This window comes from Candoia aspera, chromosome 12 (genome assembly GCF_035149785.1).
Source record: "Candoia aspera isolate rCanAsp1 chromosome 12, rCanAsp1.hap2, whole genome shotgun sequence".
Classification (NCBI taxonomy): Eukaryota; Metazoa; Chordata; class Lepidosauria; order Squamata; family Boidae; genus Candoia; species Candoia aspera.
This window is the reverse complement of record NC_086164.1, coordinates 2,087,973-2,106,175: the sequence shown is the minus strand read 5'-3', so window position 1 is coordinate 2,106,175 and position 18,203 is coordinate 2,087,973. Positions and strand designations below refer to the sequence as shown.

Below are 18,203 nucleotides of genomic sequence, written 5' to 3'. Positions count from 1 at the left end.
CACGTTCCCGGCACCCCTCGGCGGCCGGTGACGCCAAGGAGGCGGGGCAACCGAGACTGGCAAGCCGGCCTGCTGAGGAGAAGCCCCGGGGCAGGCGAGGCGGGGAGGCGGCGCTTCCCCGCGCTGTTGCCCCTGACAGAAGCGTCCGGGAGGCGAGCATGGCCGAGCGGGTGAGCGAGGGAAGGGTGCCTCTGCGGGCCCCCCGACGGTGACGGGGGAAGGGCCCTCGGCTGCCTCCGCCCTCGGCACCTCTGAGGGGCGGGCAAAGGAGAAGAGCGCCGCGGCCGAGGGAGGACGTCACTTAGGGGGCCCTGGGCTGTGTGCCCGGGTGGTATCGCGAAGGGTCGTGTGTGCGCGTAGACGCGTGTCAGCAAGCGGGATCCGGGTCGGGGACCCCCTGCTTGGGTCTCTCCGCGTGTGCTCACCCGGCAGGCTCAGCCAAACTGCAGCTGGCTTCTTGCCTGCTTCTGGGTCGGCGTGCCGCATGAACGCGCCCCCCGCCGCGCCCCAGAGGGGAGGAAGCCCGGAGCGGGGCCGATGGCCGTGAGTCTCCGGCCGCCGCCGGAGGAAGAGGCGCTTCGTCATTGCTCTTGCCGAAGCTGGTTACTCCGGAGCCGATTTGCTCGGAGGAGGAGGAGGAGGCTGGGGGGGCAGTCATTTGGGACTTCTTGTAGGCCGTTGGGGGCCAAGAGATTGATGCTCAGTTGAATGGGGTCTTCCCTTGGGGGGCCCGCAGGGTTTCCCTGTGCTCGGGTGCTCCTTGGCAAGCGTGAGCTGCGTCCTAGCCCTATTTAAAAATTAAAGGGAGGGGCGTGAAACTTCACTGGAAGCAGTTCCTGGGATCTGGTCTGGAGGTGAGTCTGTTGTTTTTAACCGATTGTTGTAAACCGCCCAGAGTTCGCCGACGGGAGGAGACGGGCAGGGACAAATTAGGTAGGTAGGTAGGTAGGTAGGTAGGTAGGTAGGTAGGTAGGTAGGTAGGTAGGTAGCACCTCCCATCCTTTCCTGAGCACTGCTGTTGTTTCCTCTGACTCCTGGCTCTGTATCCCGGTGTCTGATTTCTCTGAAATGGGGTGGGCTATTTTCCAGTCCCTGGATTGGGAGATGAGCAGAAGAGTCCAGGCTGAGGTGCAGCTGTAGTGAAGCAGATGATTTCCAAGAACAGTAGAATGATTGGTAAACATGGAATCAGTACTAGTCCCTGTGTAACTTCCTGCCTTTTGTTGGTCTTCAGCAGGAAAAAGTTTCTGAACTGTTTGTGAGTGTTAAAGATTAATTGAAATGAATGACGTGACCTCATAGCATCTCTAGAACTTCCTTGATTAGACAGGAATGAAAACTAATTTCACATTAACCTCGATCTTTCTTTGTTGTTTTGTTACTCAGTTCTTTACATTAAACGTTAAAAAGAAGCTTTGGAACTATGTTCTTTCTGTTCTCTGAATAAGCTTGTTGGGATAGAAAACAAGTAACTATAGTGAGTGGAATCCTGCAAAATCTGTTTGTTATGTGCCTGTTATGAAAGAGAAGGAAGCAATTGAATATGTTGAGTTATCTCCTTGTTTTTACTGACAATTCTTAAAACTTTTTCTGTACACTCCTCAGTTCTTACAGGAGGAAGGCATAATAATATAGATGAATACAGATGATTATTCAAAAGCATATAGATAATCTAGACTTCTGGTGAGATGGTGACGTGTGAGCTGCGTGCTTGTGAACACCGTCTGATAACTTTAACTTTTTTATAGATTATCTACCCTTTAATTATTATGCAATGCCATAAGGTTCCATGTGTGTACCTCTGCATTGTTTGACTAACAAGTATGTGTTTACAAATACTTAGTTCTATTCTCTGTTTCGTTAAATACCCAGCGGATATTTTAATCTAGATTTTCCAAAGTCTATTTGTTAATAGACTGACATTGGTGTGGTTGTGTTTGGCATTAGTACAGGCCACCTAGATAGGTTTCAGTCATAGATCTCTGAATCTCAGATATAGAGTTAGATTTGGGTCTCTTGCGCATGGTGAGGAGAGCTCAATGCTCTGTGACATACCTGTCTTTCACTGAGGGCTTAAGGAGCAACTCCATAATGCTTTTAGTCTGGGTGCTTTCAGAAATTTCTCTCACTTCGAGGTGAACAAGTTTTTGGTTTTGTTTTTATAAGTCATGAAGATGGCAGAGGGAAAAGTGGAATGTAGACGGTTCTCTTTAGTGGGATCCAAACTCTCATGTTCTGCTTCCCTACTGTAAAGCTCCAGTGTGACTTTGGCTGCCCACAAGCATCTTCTTCACCCCTGTCGATGACCAATGCTCCAAAAATATATTTTTGTCCCTCCGTGGAACTTGAAACCTTTTTCAGGATGCTGTATTCCCTGCAGGCATGCCGTCAAAAGGATTTCCTCCTCCCTGTTGTGTTAATGAAAAGGTAGCTGCCAGGAGCGCAAAGAGGCTTGAACCATGTCCTACAGGACTGCCTGGGGCCTAGCAGTAATAGGCTGAGCGACAGAGTGGGTGCAGCGTGACATCGGCTGGTGTGTTGTGGGGGATGTGCTCCCTTTCGGTGCATCGGTGGCTTCCATGTGTAGGCAGCGTGTAGAAATTATCTCCAAGATAGTCACTGACTGGCAGACCCTGGCAAAGTTTCCAGGGATGCTGGAGGCATGTTTGTTTTTATTCATGTATTTATTGATTTATAGTATGGGGGGGTCTTCTTTTTGTAGGCTGAGCTCATATTCAGTGTTATAAAGGTGATTTAACTCTGCTACTGGCATAATGTAGATTTAGGGATGAAAGTCTGACTACCTTAAAAATAGGTTGGATGAGAAAAACACAAATTGCCAATATCCAAAGTTATGTCATTTCGATAGATTGGTTCACTTTACTCCAATTATTAGCTTTTCCTGGAATTCTTTATGCAGTACCAGATACTCTTTTTCAACGATCTTGTTGTGTTCTTGCGGGCTGGCAGGCTTCCGGAACAGACTCCGAGGTGTTTCTTTTGTGCTTGAATGAGGCAGTGCATCTAAATTATCAGCAGCACCTAAAGAGTTGAGTATGCTAGATATGCTATGCAAAGTAATTGTAGACTTTACCTTTTCATCCCAAATCAAGAAAAAGTAGCCCAAACTCAGAGGTATGGCAGTGTTCAGTTACAGTTGTAGATATGCAGCAGCCAAAATTCCAGCAAGGCTCCTGGGATTCTGTTTCTGCATATTAATCTACAGGTGATATATATGGAACAGGAGCAGTTACATTCGCTATCCCCCCCCTCTGTTTACAGGCTTATCGCAATGCTTTCAGACTCTTAAATCGCTGCGAACAAGAAGTCTGTGGAGAGTAAACTATCCTAAGTACAGAAGGACCCGGAAGAAGGACTCAGTGCCAATGCAGCAACAAAAAAGACAACCAGAGTTAGTGGAAGGAAAACTTCCTGTCTTTGTATTTCCTACCGAACTTATATTTTACGCTGATGACCAGGCGACGCACAAACAGGTGTTGACTCTGTATAACCCCTATGAGTTTGCCTTAAAATTCAAAGGTGGGTCTCGGTGTATCTAAGGGTTGCTTGGGGGACCAAACTGTACTGAATTTTTAATTTATAGGATGCAGGGAAATGGTAGATAAAGCAAAGTATGAATCGGGCTTTCTTTTTTCAAAAAAAGAACGTTTAGTGTACGTACTCAAGCCTTTTGATTGATGTTACGGCCCATTACTAACAGTTTTCTTTTATTGCAGTTCTGTGTACAACTCCAAATAAATATGTGGTTGTGGATGCTGCAGGTGCAGTGAAGCCTCAGTGCTGCATTGATATGTATGTAAACGTTGCTTCTTGGCTTGCTTCATAGTGGCTAGCAGTCTCCCAGCCCCTTTCCCCGGACCTTGGAACTGAGAAAGCGACACAGCAGTCCCGCAGTGACCTTCACGCGGCTTATTTAAACCTGTCCACGGCCGAGTCAAGCCATTCTAGGGCAATTGTCAGAGAATTTTACATGACCCGCTAGAATAGTAACACGATTGGCTTGGAGCCATTGAAATGAGTTCGGTTGTCCTTCGCTTGGTCTGGGGTCTTGACATAGCACGGCTGTGAGTGGCAGCTCAGGTTATACAAATCCTGTGAAATTGTTGCAGTCTCCAAGTGCGTCTGAAAGAAATGCTTCCCTGAGCAACATCGTTAAAGAAGCGCTGAAGACTTAGGCTGTATTCAGCTGTAACATGGAACCATGGTTCAGCCTGACGAGGATGAGCTGCAGTGAGCCTAGAGTCCATGTGCTCTGTTCTGTTTCTCCCATGGAACCACAAAGAGGCAATTGGGGCTTTCTGTTTTGGCTTTGGACTAACCAGATCCAAAGCCAAAGCTGTTGGTATTGTGGCTGGTCTTAATAGTAGCTTGTTGAAGTGATTCACGAAACCCGTTTTGAGGATTGCTTATTCCAACCCTAATTAAAATTAACTGTAGATATTTGACATTTGTAACTCATGTCTGACCTAAAACGGATCCCATAATTTCCCGTGTTCTTCTTTCCGTTGTTTCGTGAGGGAGAGTGGGAGAAACCTTTAGGCCTAATGCTTACTGAGGCTTGTCCTAATCCATAAGGTTATAGAGCAGTCACTTGGGGTCTTGTGGGTAGAAACTGACTGTTCACACACTTCTCCAAAACACTTCACCTTCTGTGAATTCTCACTAATGGTTGCAGAGCAGATTTTTTTTTCTCTCTCTCCGGAGACTGCCTGTAACAGCCACGAGGTTTGCTTCCGTTGCAGAGTGATCCGCCACCAAGACGTTCGGCCTTGCCATTACGGAGTGATCGATAAATTCCGGCTCCAGGTCTGTAAGCAAAGCCAGAGGAAAGCCCTGGGAAGGAAGGAAGTGATTGCTACTCTGCTGCCCACTGCAAAAGAGCAGCAACAGCAGAAAGAAGAGGAAGAAAAGAGGCTGAAGGAGCATCTTGCCGAAAGTGTATTTCTGGAGCAGACTTTGTGTCAGCCAGGTAATCTGGTACATCGAAACCCTACATTGGTGTTTCTCAACCTCGGCAACTTCGAGTGGTATGGGCTTCACCTGGCTGGCTGGAGGATTCTAGGAGGTGAAGTCCACACTGCTTGAAGTTGCCAAGGTTGAGAAACACTGCTCTGCATCGTACCCAAATGAGGTTCCCTTCCCTACATGGCCTCTTCCGCCCTGTCGAGCAGTAGAGCTGTGTTGGCTAGGATTCCATGCGTTGTTACCCAGCACCCTTGGAGACTAAAGGTGTGGAGAAGGGCTCTTGTGTGACTTGTCACTTCCATGATGGAAGTGGCTTTTATGGAGGTCAAATTCCCTGCTAGAGTTTTGTGAGAATTCAAGATGGGGCCAGTGGGATGTGAATCCAGCTGAAGGCCCTCTAGGCCAGCATTGCTCATCCCTCAGAAGACAACCAGCTGTTTATGAGAAACAGTGAAAAAAGGCAGTTGCTTATCCACATTTTTTGCAGCTGTTGGGGGGCATGATGCTGAATTAGATGACCATTGGTACGATCTAACGGGACTGCAATAGTAGGTGTGGAATACAATATATAAATAGATTCTTTTCTTACAGCTTAGAGTAGTGGCCGTGGGAATGAAGACAGTGTAGATTGAAGAGAAAAACCCAATAAAAGCTGAAATACTGTGTGATTCTGTAATCCTGATTCGCCGCCCCCTTTTTTTTTTCTTTTTTCCAGAAAACAGAATTGCCTCATCAGGGCCTAGTTTACTCACCGTCTTTGTGGGAATCCTGTGCATTGCTGCTCTCATGCTTCCCACATTGGGAGAACTGGATTCCCTGGTGCCTCTCTACCTCCACTTAAGCGTGAATCAGAAGTTAGTAGCTGCTTATGTATTAGGTATGCACTGTGTGCTTTTATATTTATTATGGAATGTGTGCAACATTCCTGATTTGGATGAGCTGCTTATATAGGAAAATGTCATGTAAAGAGGGCAAGTTACAAAATCCCCCGATAGCGGTCTCAGTTATCCGACAAGTCCAGAGTTGATATATATGGTAAAATTTGGTATATGTAAAGTTTCCATAAATACAGATACTGCTTATTGCTCTGTTTCGCGTAGACATACAATGTGAGGTTAAGCTACAAACAACCAGTAACATTTCCTTCTTTCTTTCAGGTCTCATCACCATGGTTATCCTAAGAACATGAGTGATATTTTAATTGGATGCGAAAGTTTTTTTTAAAAAGGTGTTATAAATTCACATCATGAATGTGAACTGCCTTTGACTCCCATTTGGCTCATTAGGATGCTATGGAAAAGTTATTCACTGATTTACAGTACTTTTTCTTAAAGCAATGTTTTAACTATGTTTAACTGAAAATGATTGAAGCATTTGGCCATGCTTCTGTTACAGACAACTATAAAATGCTCAGCGATTATATCTGTGAAATGAATCTGGAGCAACGTTTATATTTATGTCCACCCCACCGAATGCTTATTAAAAGGAATGCTGTTTGTTTTAAAATTCACGTTCCCATCTCACCACGAACCCCAGCAGATACGTCTGCAATGTTAATTCGTCTTCTCCCTGTCTGCATTGCCATTAGTGCTAACTGACTTTGAGTAGCGCCATCAGTGTCAGGATGGCAGAACATTTTTCGGAACCGATTACCTGACAGTGAATGTTTTATTAAAAAAAAAAAGGCAGGAGTGGCAGGCAGTATTGTGTTTACATAGTTAGCTAGTTCGTCGACACATCCTTTACTGGTGGGAGACACAGGACTGTGCTACCCATTTCCGTCCAGCTCAGTCGCCTCGGTTCCTTTGCATTGAGGCTGACTCGGCTAATGTTCAGCAGAGACGACCTTCACACAGAGTCCGCTCCCCCTTGGGGGCGGGATGCAGACTAACATTCCCTTAACCGGTCGTAGCTACTTGATTGTGCATCGAAACTAAGACCGTGCTGCTTGTATCCACGTGTGCGCGAGATTTGTGCTCCGTCTCCCTCTTTTGCAAAACCTGAAACTGACTTCGAGGGTGAATGTCTCTTGCGTTACTTGTCCATGGAACTGAGTGATTGTCCGCTTCAGCCTAGTCTTTTTTGTTCAGTTCGAAAGGAAATGCGAAAGTTTTCTTTCCCAGACCTGGTGGTTCTGTTCTTGGTTCCCCCTTCCTCATCCAGCTATGTTTCTTAAAAGTCTAATGCACTTTGACTGTGTAAGGAATGTTTTGGAAGATTAAACCTTTGCACCCGCCTTCCAGATTGTGGATTGCTTCTGTGTGTGTTTGGGAAGAACTGATACTCTGCCAACAGTGTGAAAAATGATTACGTTGGGGTAGCTGAAGGCAAAGTAGAGATTGCTGGCAAAATGGCGGAATGTTCCGTCGGTGAATTTAAGCAGTCAGTTTGAGAAGGAGTAACTAGTGAATGAACACATTTGCAATACGCGGAGGAAAGCAGCCTGCCCCCTCACCGAACAGTTACAGGTCCGCTGCCTCAGTTCGTTTATCATGCTCAGCCAGGACGTATTTGGGTCTGAACTTAGGGACCTGAACTGAGTCAGCTGTAGTTATTTTACAAACAAGTTAAGCGAAGCAGGGTTTACCACGTCATGAATGCAGTAAAGGAAGGAATATCTGCATGGTAAATTATCTGCACGCGGTATGATGCTGACAGGGCTTAACTGCTGATAGAGTCGGGCCTGCTCATCTTACCTAGAGCTGGATCTGCCATCTGAAATAGTTACAACGGTTTGTTTGGGCCAGTAATAAACATGCCTGGTGGTTTTGTGAGGGCAGTGGAATTGTATCACGTGCTTCAGACTAGAGCGAAGCTCCGCGTGAAGTTCTTTTGCACAAGTTGCCCAAGAGATCCATTTACTCAGTGATGAAATCCTGTAGCCCAGCTGTTTTGTCCCATGGCTTTGTTTACAGTACCGAGGGGGTTGAAAAAGGACATTGGCTCAGTGGAAGATCTTTTGCAACTGTTCTGAACAAAATCAAGTGGAGTTTTTCTCACTTCAGAAGTCCCTTTTCTTGTAAACATTTCCTGGGGACTGAGGCACAAGCTACACTAATTGCTCATTAACTTGTACCGGATGCAGATCCTTGGCATCTTCTACACCTTTTGTTTCTTCCCATACGAAGAAAGCTCATCTCAGAAAGCTCATCAGGATTACACTGTAGTTCCTGGGTGGGAGAGGGTCCCACTTCATTCTCTGTAGAGTTTGCCTGGGGGAGCCAGCCATACCCTTCACTTGCGCGCACACACACGCTCCCTGTTCTTTTCCCAGACGACCTCCATGTGCCTAACCATCTCCTGTCTGACTGAATCTCTCTCTCTCTTGCCCAAGGAGGCATTTGATTTTAAGTTACCGCTGCGAACTGCGGTGATACCTCACATGTGATTTTCCCTTTCAATTCTCTGCACTTCTTCGATACAGCCAATTATTGCGGGCTAGCTGAGTTCCCAAGGAGGCGCGATTAGAGTGCTGTTTGCATCAAGGGTGCTTTAGAGAGCAGAGGAGGTGGAAGGCACACTTCTACTTTATCAGAACAGCAAATTCAGCCTAAGAAGGGGGCTGCGCTAAGCACTTCCATTAAATGTTGTAAGTTCCATTTCAGAAGAGAAGCTGTAACCCTTCAAAATAAAGACCTTGAAACTTCACACTTGAAAAAGAGATTGGACTCATGATTACGCGTCTGGGTTGGGCAGCCTTATAAATATGGTTGATAAAGATTCTGTAGTATCAGGAGATACATATACAGAAATCAGAGCTGCAGGATAAAAAGGGGATGCGGAGGCTGGGACATTAGATGAGTTTGTTTCTGCCTGCCCCGGCAGATCTAGTAGAGGGGGCATGCTCCAGTTCCCTAATATTGAACGTCATCGTGTTGGACCCTGGAGTCCTGCCTCCTTAGTGGCAGGACCTGCCCTGTGGAACAGCATCTTCCTGGAGATTCGGGTGGCCCCAACCCCACTCCCGGCTGTTCCCCCAGGGATTTGGGTCGGGGTGCATGAGCTCTGCTGCTGCTGGCAAGTGGGGTCAGTGGTTTCCGTGGGCGCTGTTTGGTGGGATTGCTTTTATCTTCTGAGCTGCCCAGAGTCACTTTTGTGAGATGGGCAACTATATAAATTAGTTAAATAAACTCTCACGCCCAAGATTAATGGCATTCCCATGCAAGTCTGTTTCCTGATCTGCCCCAGAGAAGTGGTTACAGCCATCCAGGTTATGTTCAGCAAGGCTACGCTTGCAAGAATGTTCAGTTTGCTCCTAACAAGACACCAGGTTGGCCATGAAGGATGGAGAAAGAAAACTAAGTTCAAAGCATTCAGCACACAGCAAAAATCATACAGCTGTGCATTTCCAGCTTTACATAATACAGTGACAATACCAGTAAAAAGCGGAGGGGGTTTCCCAATAACCAATGATGGTACAGCCAATAAAGCAGAATAGCTGATTAGCTAGTTATTAATCTAATCTCCTGAGAGTAACATCTACATAAACAATCCGATGGGCAAGTAACACGTGCATTGGAGCTGTTGCCCAGAAAGAACATTTCCAAAATGGCATTAGTTTAAGAAATGCTACCTGAGGGGATTGTCCTTCCTGCTAAGACATTTCAGAGAACCACAGCCGTTAGGGTTTTTTTTTTAACATTCTAATTTACTAATTTCTCAGGAGCTTACAACTTCAAATTGTAAAATTACCTCAAATGCTAGCAGCACAAAATAAGTCTTTAATCTGCTTTTTGCAAAATCAGGTGAGCTGTATAAACTCAGTGCTAAAAAAAAAAAAAAGTCCTTAGACTTGAAAGAAGCCAGCCCAGACAATTAACTGCAAAAAATGAATGCCTTTATTATAAGGGGCTTAACATATCTAAAATAGCCAATTATATATTTCTCAAAAAATACTTTTTTCTAAGCCAGTTCTCTGTAGAGCAGGATCACCTTCACTGTCTTCCATTTCTGCTTTTGGCGCCTCCTCTTACAACATTTTGGTTTTTGCAAGTTGCAACATGAGGCCTTTGATTTCTTCCTTCTCAAATTTAGCTGTTTTATCCAGCTGCTCCTAGATGAAGGGGTGGCGAAAGAGAAGATTCTTCGTGCTATTTATCCAAGTGGGGTTAGATTGTTTGTACAGGGAAGACTCCACACAAAAAGGTTTAAGGCTAGCCCAAGTCTTAAGACTTTGGGTTAGCAGAACCTGGCGTGGGAAATTCTGCCTCAGAAACTGAAGGCTTACCCGTCAGTTTCACTGTAGGTTGAGTAAATGGAGTTTTACGTGAATTCCAGAATTAGAAACAGGAACGAGGCCTGGCAACAGGAAGGCCCTGTTCACACAACACACTCAACTACAACCCTTGATTAGAGAACCTACTGTCACCTTGTTCACCTCTAACCAAGTTACAGCAGTTAACAATCCAAGAAGGTGGCTATTTTAGTTCCCACACAATACTGTATGCCTGCAATCTGGTTGAAGGGCTCAGAGTGACGCATGTTCTCTCCAACCAAGGTCTGCAGCTGAACTTGTCATGCAAACGTGGTCTAAGACAGGGTTTCTTAACCAGGGTTCCATGGAACCCTCAGGTTCTGCCAAGAGGTCACGAGGGGTTCCCTGGTAGATCACAATTTATTTACAAAATTATTTCAAATTCAGGGAACTTCCCATTAAAGAGGTAAGTTTCATTCTTTATTTCTAGTTTAAGAACACTGAATGCCTACCTACAGGCCTACCCATGAAACGAATGTAATAATTTTGTAATTGCTGGCCTGTATTTGAGCCTGAATGTGCAGGGGTTTCCTGAGGCCTGAAAAAACATTTCAAGGGTTCTTCCAGGGTCAAAAGGTTGGGAAAGACTGGTCTGAGACCTCAGCCCTATGTTCTAAATATACTGTAGAAGTCTTTTTTTTAAAGCAAGCATTTATCAAGAGCAAGCCAACAGCCAACCCACAGGTATGTCGTACTGCCACTGTGGAGATATTTAAGTCAATGGCGTTTTACTCTACAGGTTGGTCAAAGGTCAGGGTGGTTCTACAGGCCTGCCCTTAAGTTCTGCTGCAGAGGGTGGAATGTCGTGCTAAAGGCTCTGAAGCAGAAGAACTGGACTTGGATATCCCCCAAAATACCTCTCAATGGATCAGAATATGAGCTTGCTGACCTGCACAGCCCCCTTAAACTACATCTCTTCCCTTAATGGACACAAGGATAGAGAGGAATACCGTCATCTGTTTTTCTATCGCGCTCAAGTTCTCTCCAAGTTTCTTGGCTTCATCCAGCTCGTGACGGGCCATAGCTTCCATTTCTGCTTCGAGTGCCTTCAGGTCCTTCTGGCATCGTTCCAATCTCTTAACTTCACGACCACCTTTGCTTCCTTGAAGTAGGCAATGTGTTTGCCCACCACCGCCTGCCTGGCACTGGCAAGAACCTGGAATAGATTTGCTTCATCACTTCTCCTGGAGAAAGCCACACAAATATATTGAAATAGAACCCATAGCCAGTTCCGAGTCCTAACAAGCCTGGTTTAGACAAGCTATGATTTAACCATGGTTTGAATAAACCACAGTGAGATGGATTAACCCCACACATTATACCAGAACTAAATGAACCATCTTAAGATGCTGTGGGTTGAATGACCCACACCTGCAGTTTTTTTTTCCAGAAATGTTACTGGCAAAGGTGGTTACCTTCAATTTGGCTTGAGGAGTTCTAGAACATAATGGAGCCTTTTGATGTCATCGTTAAGTCCATCTTCAAAGTCTGAGATGGAAAATAAAATGGAGCACTTTTCCACGTACTGCTTTGCTTCTTTATCTTCCAGCTGTCGAGCCTTGGGTTCTATCTCAAGGAGTTCTTCCTCCAGATTGGATAGATCCTGTGAAATATTCCATATGGGCATATATACTTGCATATTACAACCCACATGATTGCAAATTACTACATACACATTCAGCAGTGACCACAGTAAGATCGTTTCTCAGCCTTTCTCCTTCGGTGTTCCTGGAGCCCATTGTTGACACATACTCAGGGAAGCTACATACCGACATAGGGTGTACAATGGACAGACCCAAAGAAAAATCAGGAAAAGAACAAAATAAGAATTGAAGTGGGCAATGAGGCTCCCCTCATTGTGCTAACCCACTGCTTGTTGTACCAGCTACAATTGTGTAGGTTCACACAGCACGCTAAGCCAAAATCAAGCAGACCACATGTCTCACCAAAAGCTGGGTGTTATGTTTCAGATCCCAAGGAACCTCATTTACCAATTAGTCATAGACCCCCCAGCATAGAGACTTCCAACCTTCAACCCTCCCATTCAGGATAAAATTAAAGGGTCCTCTATCCATCCTCTCCCCCCTCTTTTGGCACTACCTCTAGGAAGAGATCCAACTTCCATCTGAGGGCTCGGATGTCGAGCTGCTTGAATTCAGCCCCGTAGCATTCAGCCTTTGAATCTCAATCAGCAGTTTGAGTTGCTTCAGGTTCTCGTCCAACAGATTCATGGTGAACTTGGAGATGCTCACGTAGTAATCTTTGCTCTCCTTGTACCATTCGGAGAAGTAATACTGGTTGAAAGAATGAAGGCACGCCAGTGAACACTTGCAAACAATTCACACACACAGCCATTGTTCAGGGACCAGGGAGACACTTCGTATTTCCAGGACAGTGGTGGTTGAGGTGGTGACAGAAAACACATTCCACAGATTGGGCCTGGTAAGAACTTGGGGAGGGTAGTTTGGCAGGACCTAGCTTTTTGCAGGGGGGGGCTATAATAAGTCTACATTAAGGATTGTATTTCAGTCTTCATGTTTCCTGGCTAACAAGGGTTGGAAGCCATGCTATTTATTTTCTGCAAGCATGTGTCAGAGGGAGCAATCCAGAAGTCCAAGCAGCTGTCAGTCTGTGGCTGCCTATCCCTACATTATGGCAAGGTTTCTTTTAACAAAGGTTTGTCAAATAAGCCACACTTGACTATTAGTGCAGCACGCTAAGCCAGTGCTTCCCAAACCTGGGTAAATTACCCAACATTGGTTAAAAGTGGTTTTTCTTTGGGTAACATCACACAAACCCATTAAATTGACTTAAAGTGCTTTAACAACATTGGGTAAAAGACTTTCTGACAAGCAGTTTTGGGTAATGAAGGAAAAAGTTTGGGAAGCCCTGCATCAAGCCATTGTTAATAAACCACAGAAGATAGTTTATCTATTTAAAGGATCTATGTGGCTGCTCAACTCTGTAAATGTGACTTGGGGGTTGTACAAAAAAAGAAAGAAAAAAGAAAAGAAATCACACTAAGTCAGTCCCATCAGGCATCTTATCTGAGAGGGCTTGGACCTTTTCAAACAAGGTCCTTGGAAATCAACTTCTGTAGCCTCCCTCAACCAGAAGTCTTTCGGGTCACTTAAGGCTCCCCAGATCCTCCAGATGATTAGAGGCTGAAGCAGTCATCCTATGAGGAAAACCTATGATCTTTTTTGCTGTAAAAATGCTTTAAGGAGGAATAATTTACACAGTGGACAGTTAAAGAGTGGAAGTCGCTGCCACAAGAATCGGCACTGACAACCAACTTGGCCCTTTTAAATGCAGTTAGACCAGTGTTTCTCAACCTCAGTAACTGGGTGGCTGGGGAATTCTGGGAGTTGAAGTCCACCCATCTGAAAGTTGCTGAGGTTGAGGAACACTGGGTTAGACATTTCACAAAGGATTAAATGAGAGCTCTTGACTCAAGACCCCCTCAATCAGGACACAAGGGCCTTTGTTACATGAACCCACACTGGTCTATTATAAGTTGCCTCCAATCCAAATGCCTTGGACTTGCAAGCTAGGATCCTGGGACCTAAAGGTTAACAGATCTGTTGATCACCAGATTGGAGAAGGAAGAAAATGACAGTGCCATCCCCAGAGAAGGGGTCCTTCTGTTAGCACCCCTAATGGACACAGTTAAGGCACAAGGATCATCAGCAGAAAGATCATCTTTTTCTCCAGAGTGCACAGGGGACAGCACTGACAATACCTTAATATCAGTCAACACACAGTAGAGCTCATCACTGGCTTGTTCGTAGTACATCTGAAGTTTTAGAACATTGGCAGTCTGGAGGAGAGGAAGACTAGCGAGTCCCTTAGCTGCAACAGCTTTCACCACCTCAAGATCACTCTTCAACTTGAGGGCTAGGAGAGTAATACCGTCCCTCTTCTTCTGCATTCTTGGCAGTATACTTACAACCTCCTGAAATGAGGGGAAAAAGAAGGACCAACCACAAGGGCCAGTCTGCTGTCAAAGTGGCATGCAGAATCCAAAAGCAGTTTTCACCCCGTTGAAAGAATCCAGGCAGGAGTTTCAACAACTCAGCCAGCCCCAAAACACTGAGATCACCTACTATGCTATGCCACAATATGGTTTCAGCTGGCCATACCAAGCCAGCTGTAGTAAAACAAATCATGGTTTAGTATAACACGCCACAACAGTCTCATAAATCATACTGGAGACTCTGCTCTGTAGTCTGAAGCACCCAGAGATCTGAAGTTGATTCCCTGCATCATACTAATTCTGAGCACAAGTATTAATTTTCATCTTTAAAGATTTAAATAGGTTAGGACAGTGTTTCTCAACCTTGGCCACTTTAAGATGTGTGGACTTCAACTCCAGAACTCCCCAGCCAGCCTTGGCTTAGGGACTCAACAACATTTGAGCATTAAGGTTGGCAGGAGCCATCCCATGTTCATTGGCATAGTTGAGCTCACAAAACAGGGCCTTTTCCTGAGTCAGTGCCAATTCTCCCTCCCCACTTGGGAGTCGCTCTCAGCCCACACATCTCCTTTAAGATATCCAGGCCTTTCTCTTAATCCAGACTGTTTTAGTTGGATTAATAATTACAGTACTGTAGTTTGGAAGATGAGAAAACATTCCAGAAGGCAATGCAAACCAGTTCCATAACACTGCCAAGAAAACTCATGGATGTGTCCATGAGCTCAAGCTCAACTTGAGGGAATCTTTTGAAAAGCTAAACAAATAATAAACTCAATATAAAAATTAAATGGTTCTGAGCCACTTGGAAATCCTAGGGCAGTTAAAAGTGAGTGGGAGTGCAATGCAAGCCGCTTCCATGCGGTTGCCAAAAAGAAAAAAGAAAAAAAAAACCTCCACGGATGAATCTACAAAGTCACCAGGAGTCAAAAGTTTGATTTGAGATAATTTATTGATAGCTTCTTGGTTAAAAGTGAAAAGCTAAAAAACATTAGTCCCCCCCGAGTGCCCTAAGATTAGAATAGCAGCTGAAAGAATAGCTAAATAAATATTTTAAAGCTCCAATGCTGGCAGAGTTTCAGAAGTGCCATTTTAGCTTTTAGAAGATGTTTTGATACCCTCAAGAAAGAAAAACTCATCCCTTCCAACATGCTGTGGGAATTTTGCTTTAATATTCTACTTTCTAGAATTATAGGGAAAGATAGCATCTGTCTCCACCATCCTCAGGAGGTTCTGCTCTTACAGTACATGTGCTAATAATCTCCTCATACCTTCTCAGTGCAGGCAATCAACGATCGCCAAAGTTGGTCATTCTCTATTGTCAGGCTGAAAACAGTCTGCCAGAAGTCACCCACTCTTCTGCTGTGGTAGTTGTCCAGCATTGCTTCCTGCAGATTTGTCTGCAGCCTCTTGTTTTCGATCACCAACTGCTGCTCCTCCTTCATCTGGACAGCAAGTTCTGCTGTCAATGTCTTCACCTACAGCGACAAGATTGCAGAATGTAGTAAGCAGTTGTAGGATCCACTTCCTATTCAGGCTGGGTATGTTTAAGGACAGTATTAGACAACATGGAGAAAATGCACAATTCAGGTTTGGAAAACTATTATGTACACTTTTGGTCACTGTCTACTCAAACAGTCCCAATGTGACACATGGCTTCAAGCTGCAGGTAGACATCATTCCACAGAAGAGGAGGATCTAAAGGACAAGCACATTTTCACATGCAGAAAGCCTTTACATGTGTCAGTTAGGATATACCACCAAAGCAGGAGCTAGAAAACTCCCTAGAAGTTTGGGGGGAATTCCGGGAGTTGAAGTCCACACATCTTCAAGTTGCCAAGTTTGAAAAACACTGCACTAAGGCCATCATTTCCAGCCTGAAGGGGAAACGCTAGCTACTATGCTCTTACCTTTTCACTTGGTTCAGTTGTTGGAGGAGCAACCATTTTCTGGCTTTCTGAAACTTGAGCTGCCTTAGCCAAGGAAGCCCCTTTCAATTCCTGTAAGATTTCACGGCAACCCTTGGATGACTCAGAAGTAGCTCTCAGCTATTCTTGCAGTTCCAAGTTCTTTAATCACACAAATAGAGAAACATTAAAGCATCAGTCATTCCTACATTTCCACTCATCCAATTTTAAGATTGTGTTATTAAAAAAATATATATAGGTACTCACTGCAGCAACTTTCTCAATGGTCTTGTAAAGACCATCCATGTCATTTTTCATAATGTCTCTCTCAGCCTGAAGGTTTTCAGCCAACACTTTCAGGGAATCTTTTTCCTTGGATACAGCCTTAACATCCACTTGGCTGCTTTGGAGTTTCTGAAGCAAGTCTGATTTCTCTTGCTCTGAAGCCTCAATATTCTTCAGTTGCTCCATGTTGTTTCAGTCTTTCCAATGTTCTTCTACTAACTCAAGAAGCTGATGGAAGTCCAGGAACTTCTCCAATTGTTGAACTGGAGATTTACCCTTAAGAAAGAAATAGGTAAAATCCATTTGATACGTTTCTGGGATAAATATTTCAGCACTGTTACAGTTGATAGAACTCCCTTGATGGATGACTCTGCCCAGAGTCCCTCTTTTAGGGGAGATGGGCAGTAACATAATTTGAATAAATAAATGATTGGGATATCCCCAAGATGCACATCAGGCTCAAGAGAACGCTCAGATTAGCTTCCAACACTTACTTTACAAGTGTTGGGTTTGTACAACCTGCTAATCCATAAAGCATGGCAAATGAACATAATTGCTGGGCTCCCACAACATGGCATGCCCAAACAAGTGAAACGTATTATAGTTTCACGGGATGGCCCAGTTCACATGAGACTAAGGTATAATATGCCTTACTTAGATTAATAATTATGGTTTGTTTAGGCAAGCATGTTGTACAAAGCACATCATTAATTCCTTTTGTTTTCCCAGATCAATTGACCTAATGGTTCTAAGATGTGCTTCTCTCGGCTCAGCAAATATTTCTATATCATAATTTATTTAATTTTACCTCAGTGTGTATAGTCTAAGCCCAGCCACTGTGGCTTATAGCTTAATATGTTGAACAAACCCACTTAATTATAGCTTATATAAAAAACATACTTAAACCACAGCTTGGCACCGTCTGTGTATCAGGCATAGACAACCATCACCCCGAGAATTAAAAAGAAAATAACTGTGGTGGTAGGTTGCTCACCATTCAAGCAACACCCAAAACAGCTTTTCTGGAAAGTTTCTCCACTGCTTTGTGGAAAACAAAGACAAGATTCCTCCTTCTCCCTACAACCCCCCCTACCTACCAGCTAAAGGAAGAGACTCCTCCAGTCTTCAAATGTATCTCCTCCTTCCCCCTGGATGTCTAAGGGCCAATTTATACCACTCACCCAACTTTCTGTGGGAGGTGCCAATGAGGCCACAGGTGCAGAGAATGACAGGTTTGAATGCATTTACAAGCCAGGCATTCCTAGATATTAAGGAATGACTTTGAGGGATGTGTGATCTATCTGCTTTGGAAAATGCAGCATTTTCTATTAATCAAAGGATGAAGCATTATGTACTACTGTGGCAGAGACTTCATGATACTTTACAGTAATATTTTGTATAGATCATGTTATAACAGCACATGGTACTTATTAGTAAACCAGGATTATGGACAATTACAATATATTAGGTGCTTTTTTTCCCTTTCATTCTTTGGGCTTGCTCTTTCTTTTTCAGTCTTTCATGATTGTGTAACAAAACAGACTTAAATATTGTTTTGTTAATTACCTGTGTGCTTTTTAGTGTATTTCAGTGTTTTGTCAATTTTATTTTTGTAAGTTGCAAATAAAGTTTAAAAACAGAAATTAGCCAGAGTTCTGAAACTCTTTTGTGGAAAGTTTCCTTTTTCTAGACATGTACTAAAATGTTATTTTAATAGATGACTATTCAAAGAGGCATTGCCTGCTATTGTATCACTACAGCCCATGTCAGAAGGATTCAGAAGCGTGGCTGATGAACC

General features: G+C 44.2%; 2 protein-coding genes across 2 annotated transcripts; one reads left to right on the top strand and one right to left on the bottom strand.

The window, feature by feature from the left end:
- On the top strand, window positions 1-7,226 carry MOSPD1 (motile sperm domain containing 1). Its single transcript, XM_063313426.1, has 6 exons — window positions 1-170; window positions 3,283-3,540; window positions 3,738-3,813; window positions 4,764-4,990; window positions 5,702-5,863; window positions 6,144-7,226. The coding sequence occupies exons 2-6, from the start codon at window positions 3,387-3,389 to the stop codon at window positions 6,173-6,175; spliced, it is 651 nt and encodes a 216-aa protein (XP_063169496.1). The 5' UTR covers window positions 1-170; window positions 3,283-3,386; the 3' UTR covers window positions 6,176-7,226.
- A 5,116-nt stretch (window positions 7,227-12,342) lies between these two features.
- LOC134504501 (uncharacterized) lies at window positions 12,343-16,591 on the bottom strand. Its single transcript, XM_063313748.1, has 4 exons — window positions 16,388-16,591; window positions 15,485-15,691; window positions 13,983-14,195; window positions 12,343-12,534 (listed from the first exon to the last, which is right to left on the bottom strand). Exons 1-4 carry the CDS (start codon window positions 16,589-16,591, stop codon window positions 12,343-12,345), a joined length of 816 nt encoding a protein of 271 aa, XP_063169818.1.
- Window positions 16,592-18,203: the final 1,612 nt, after the last annotated feature.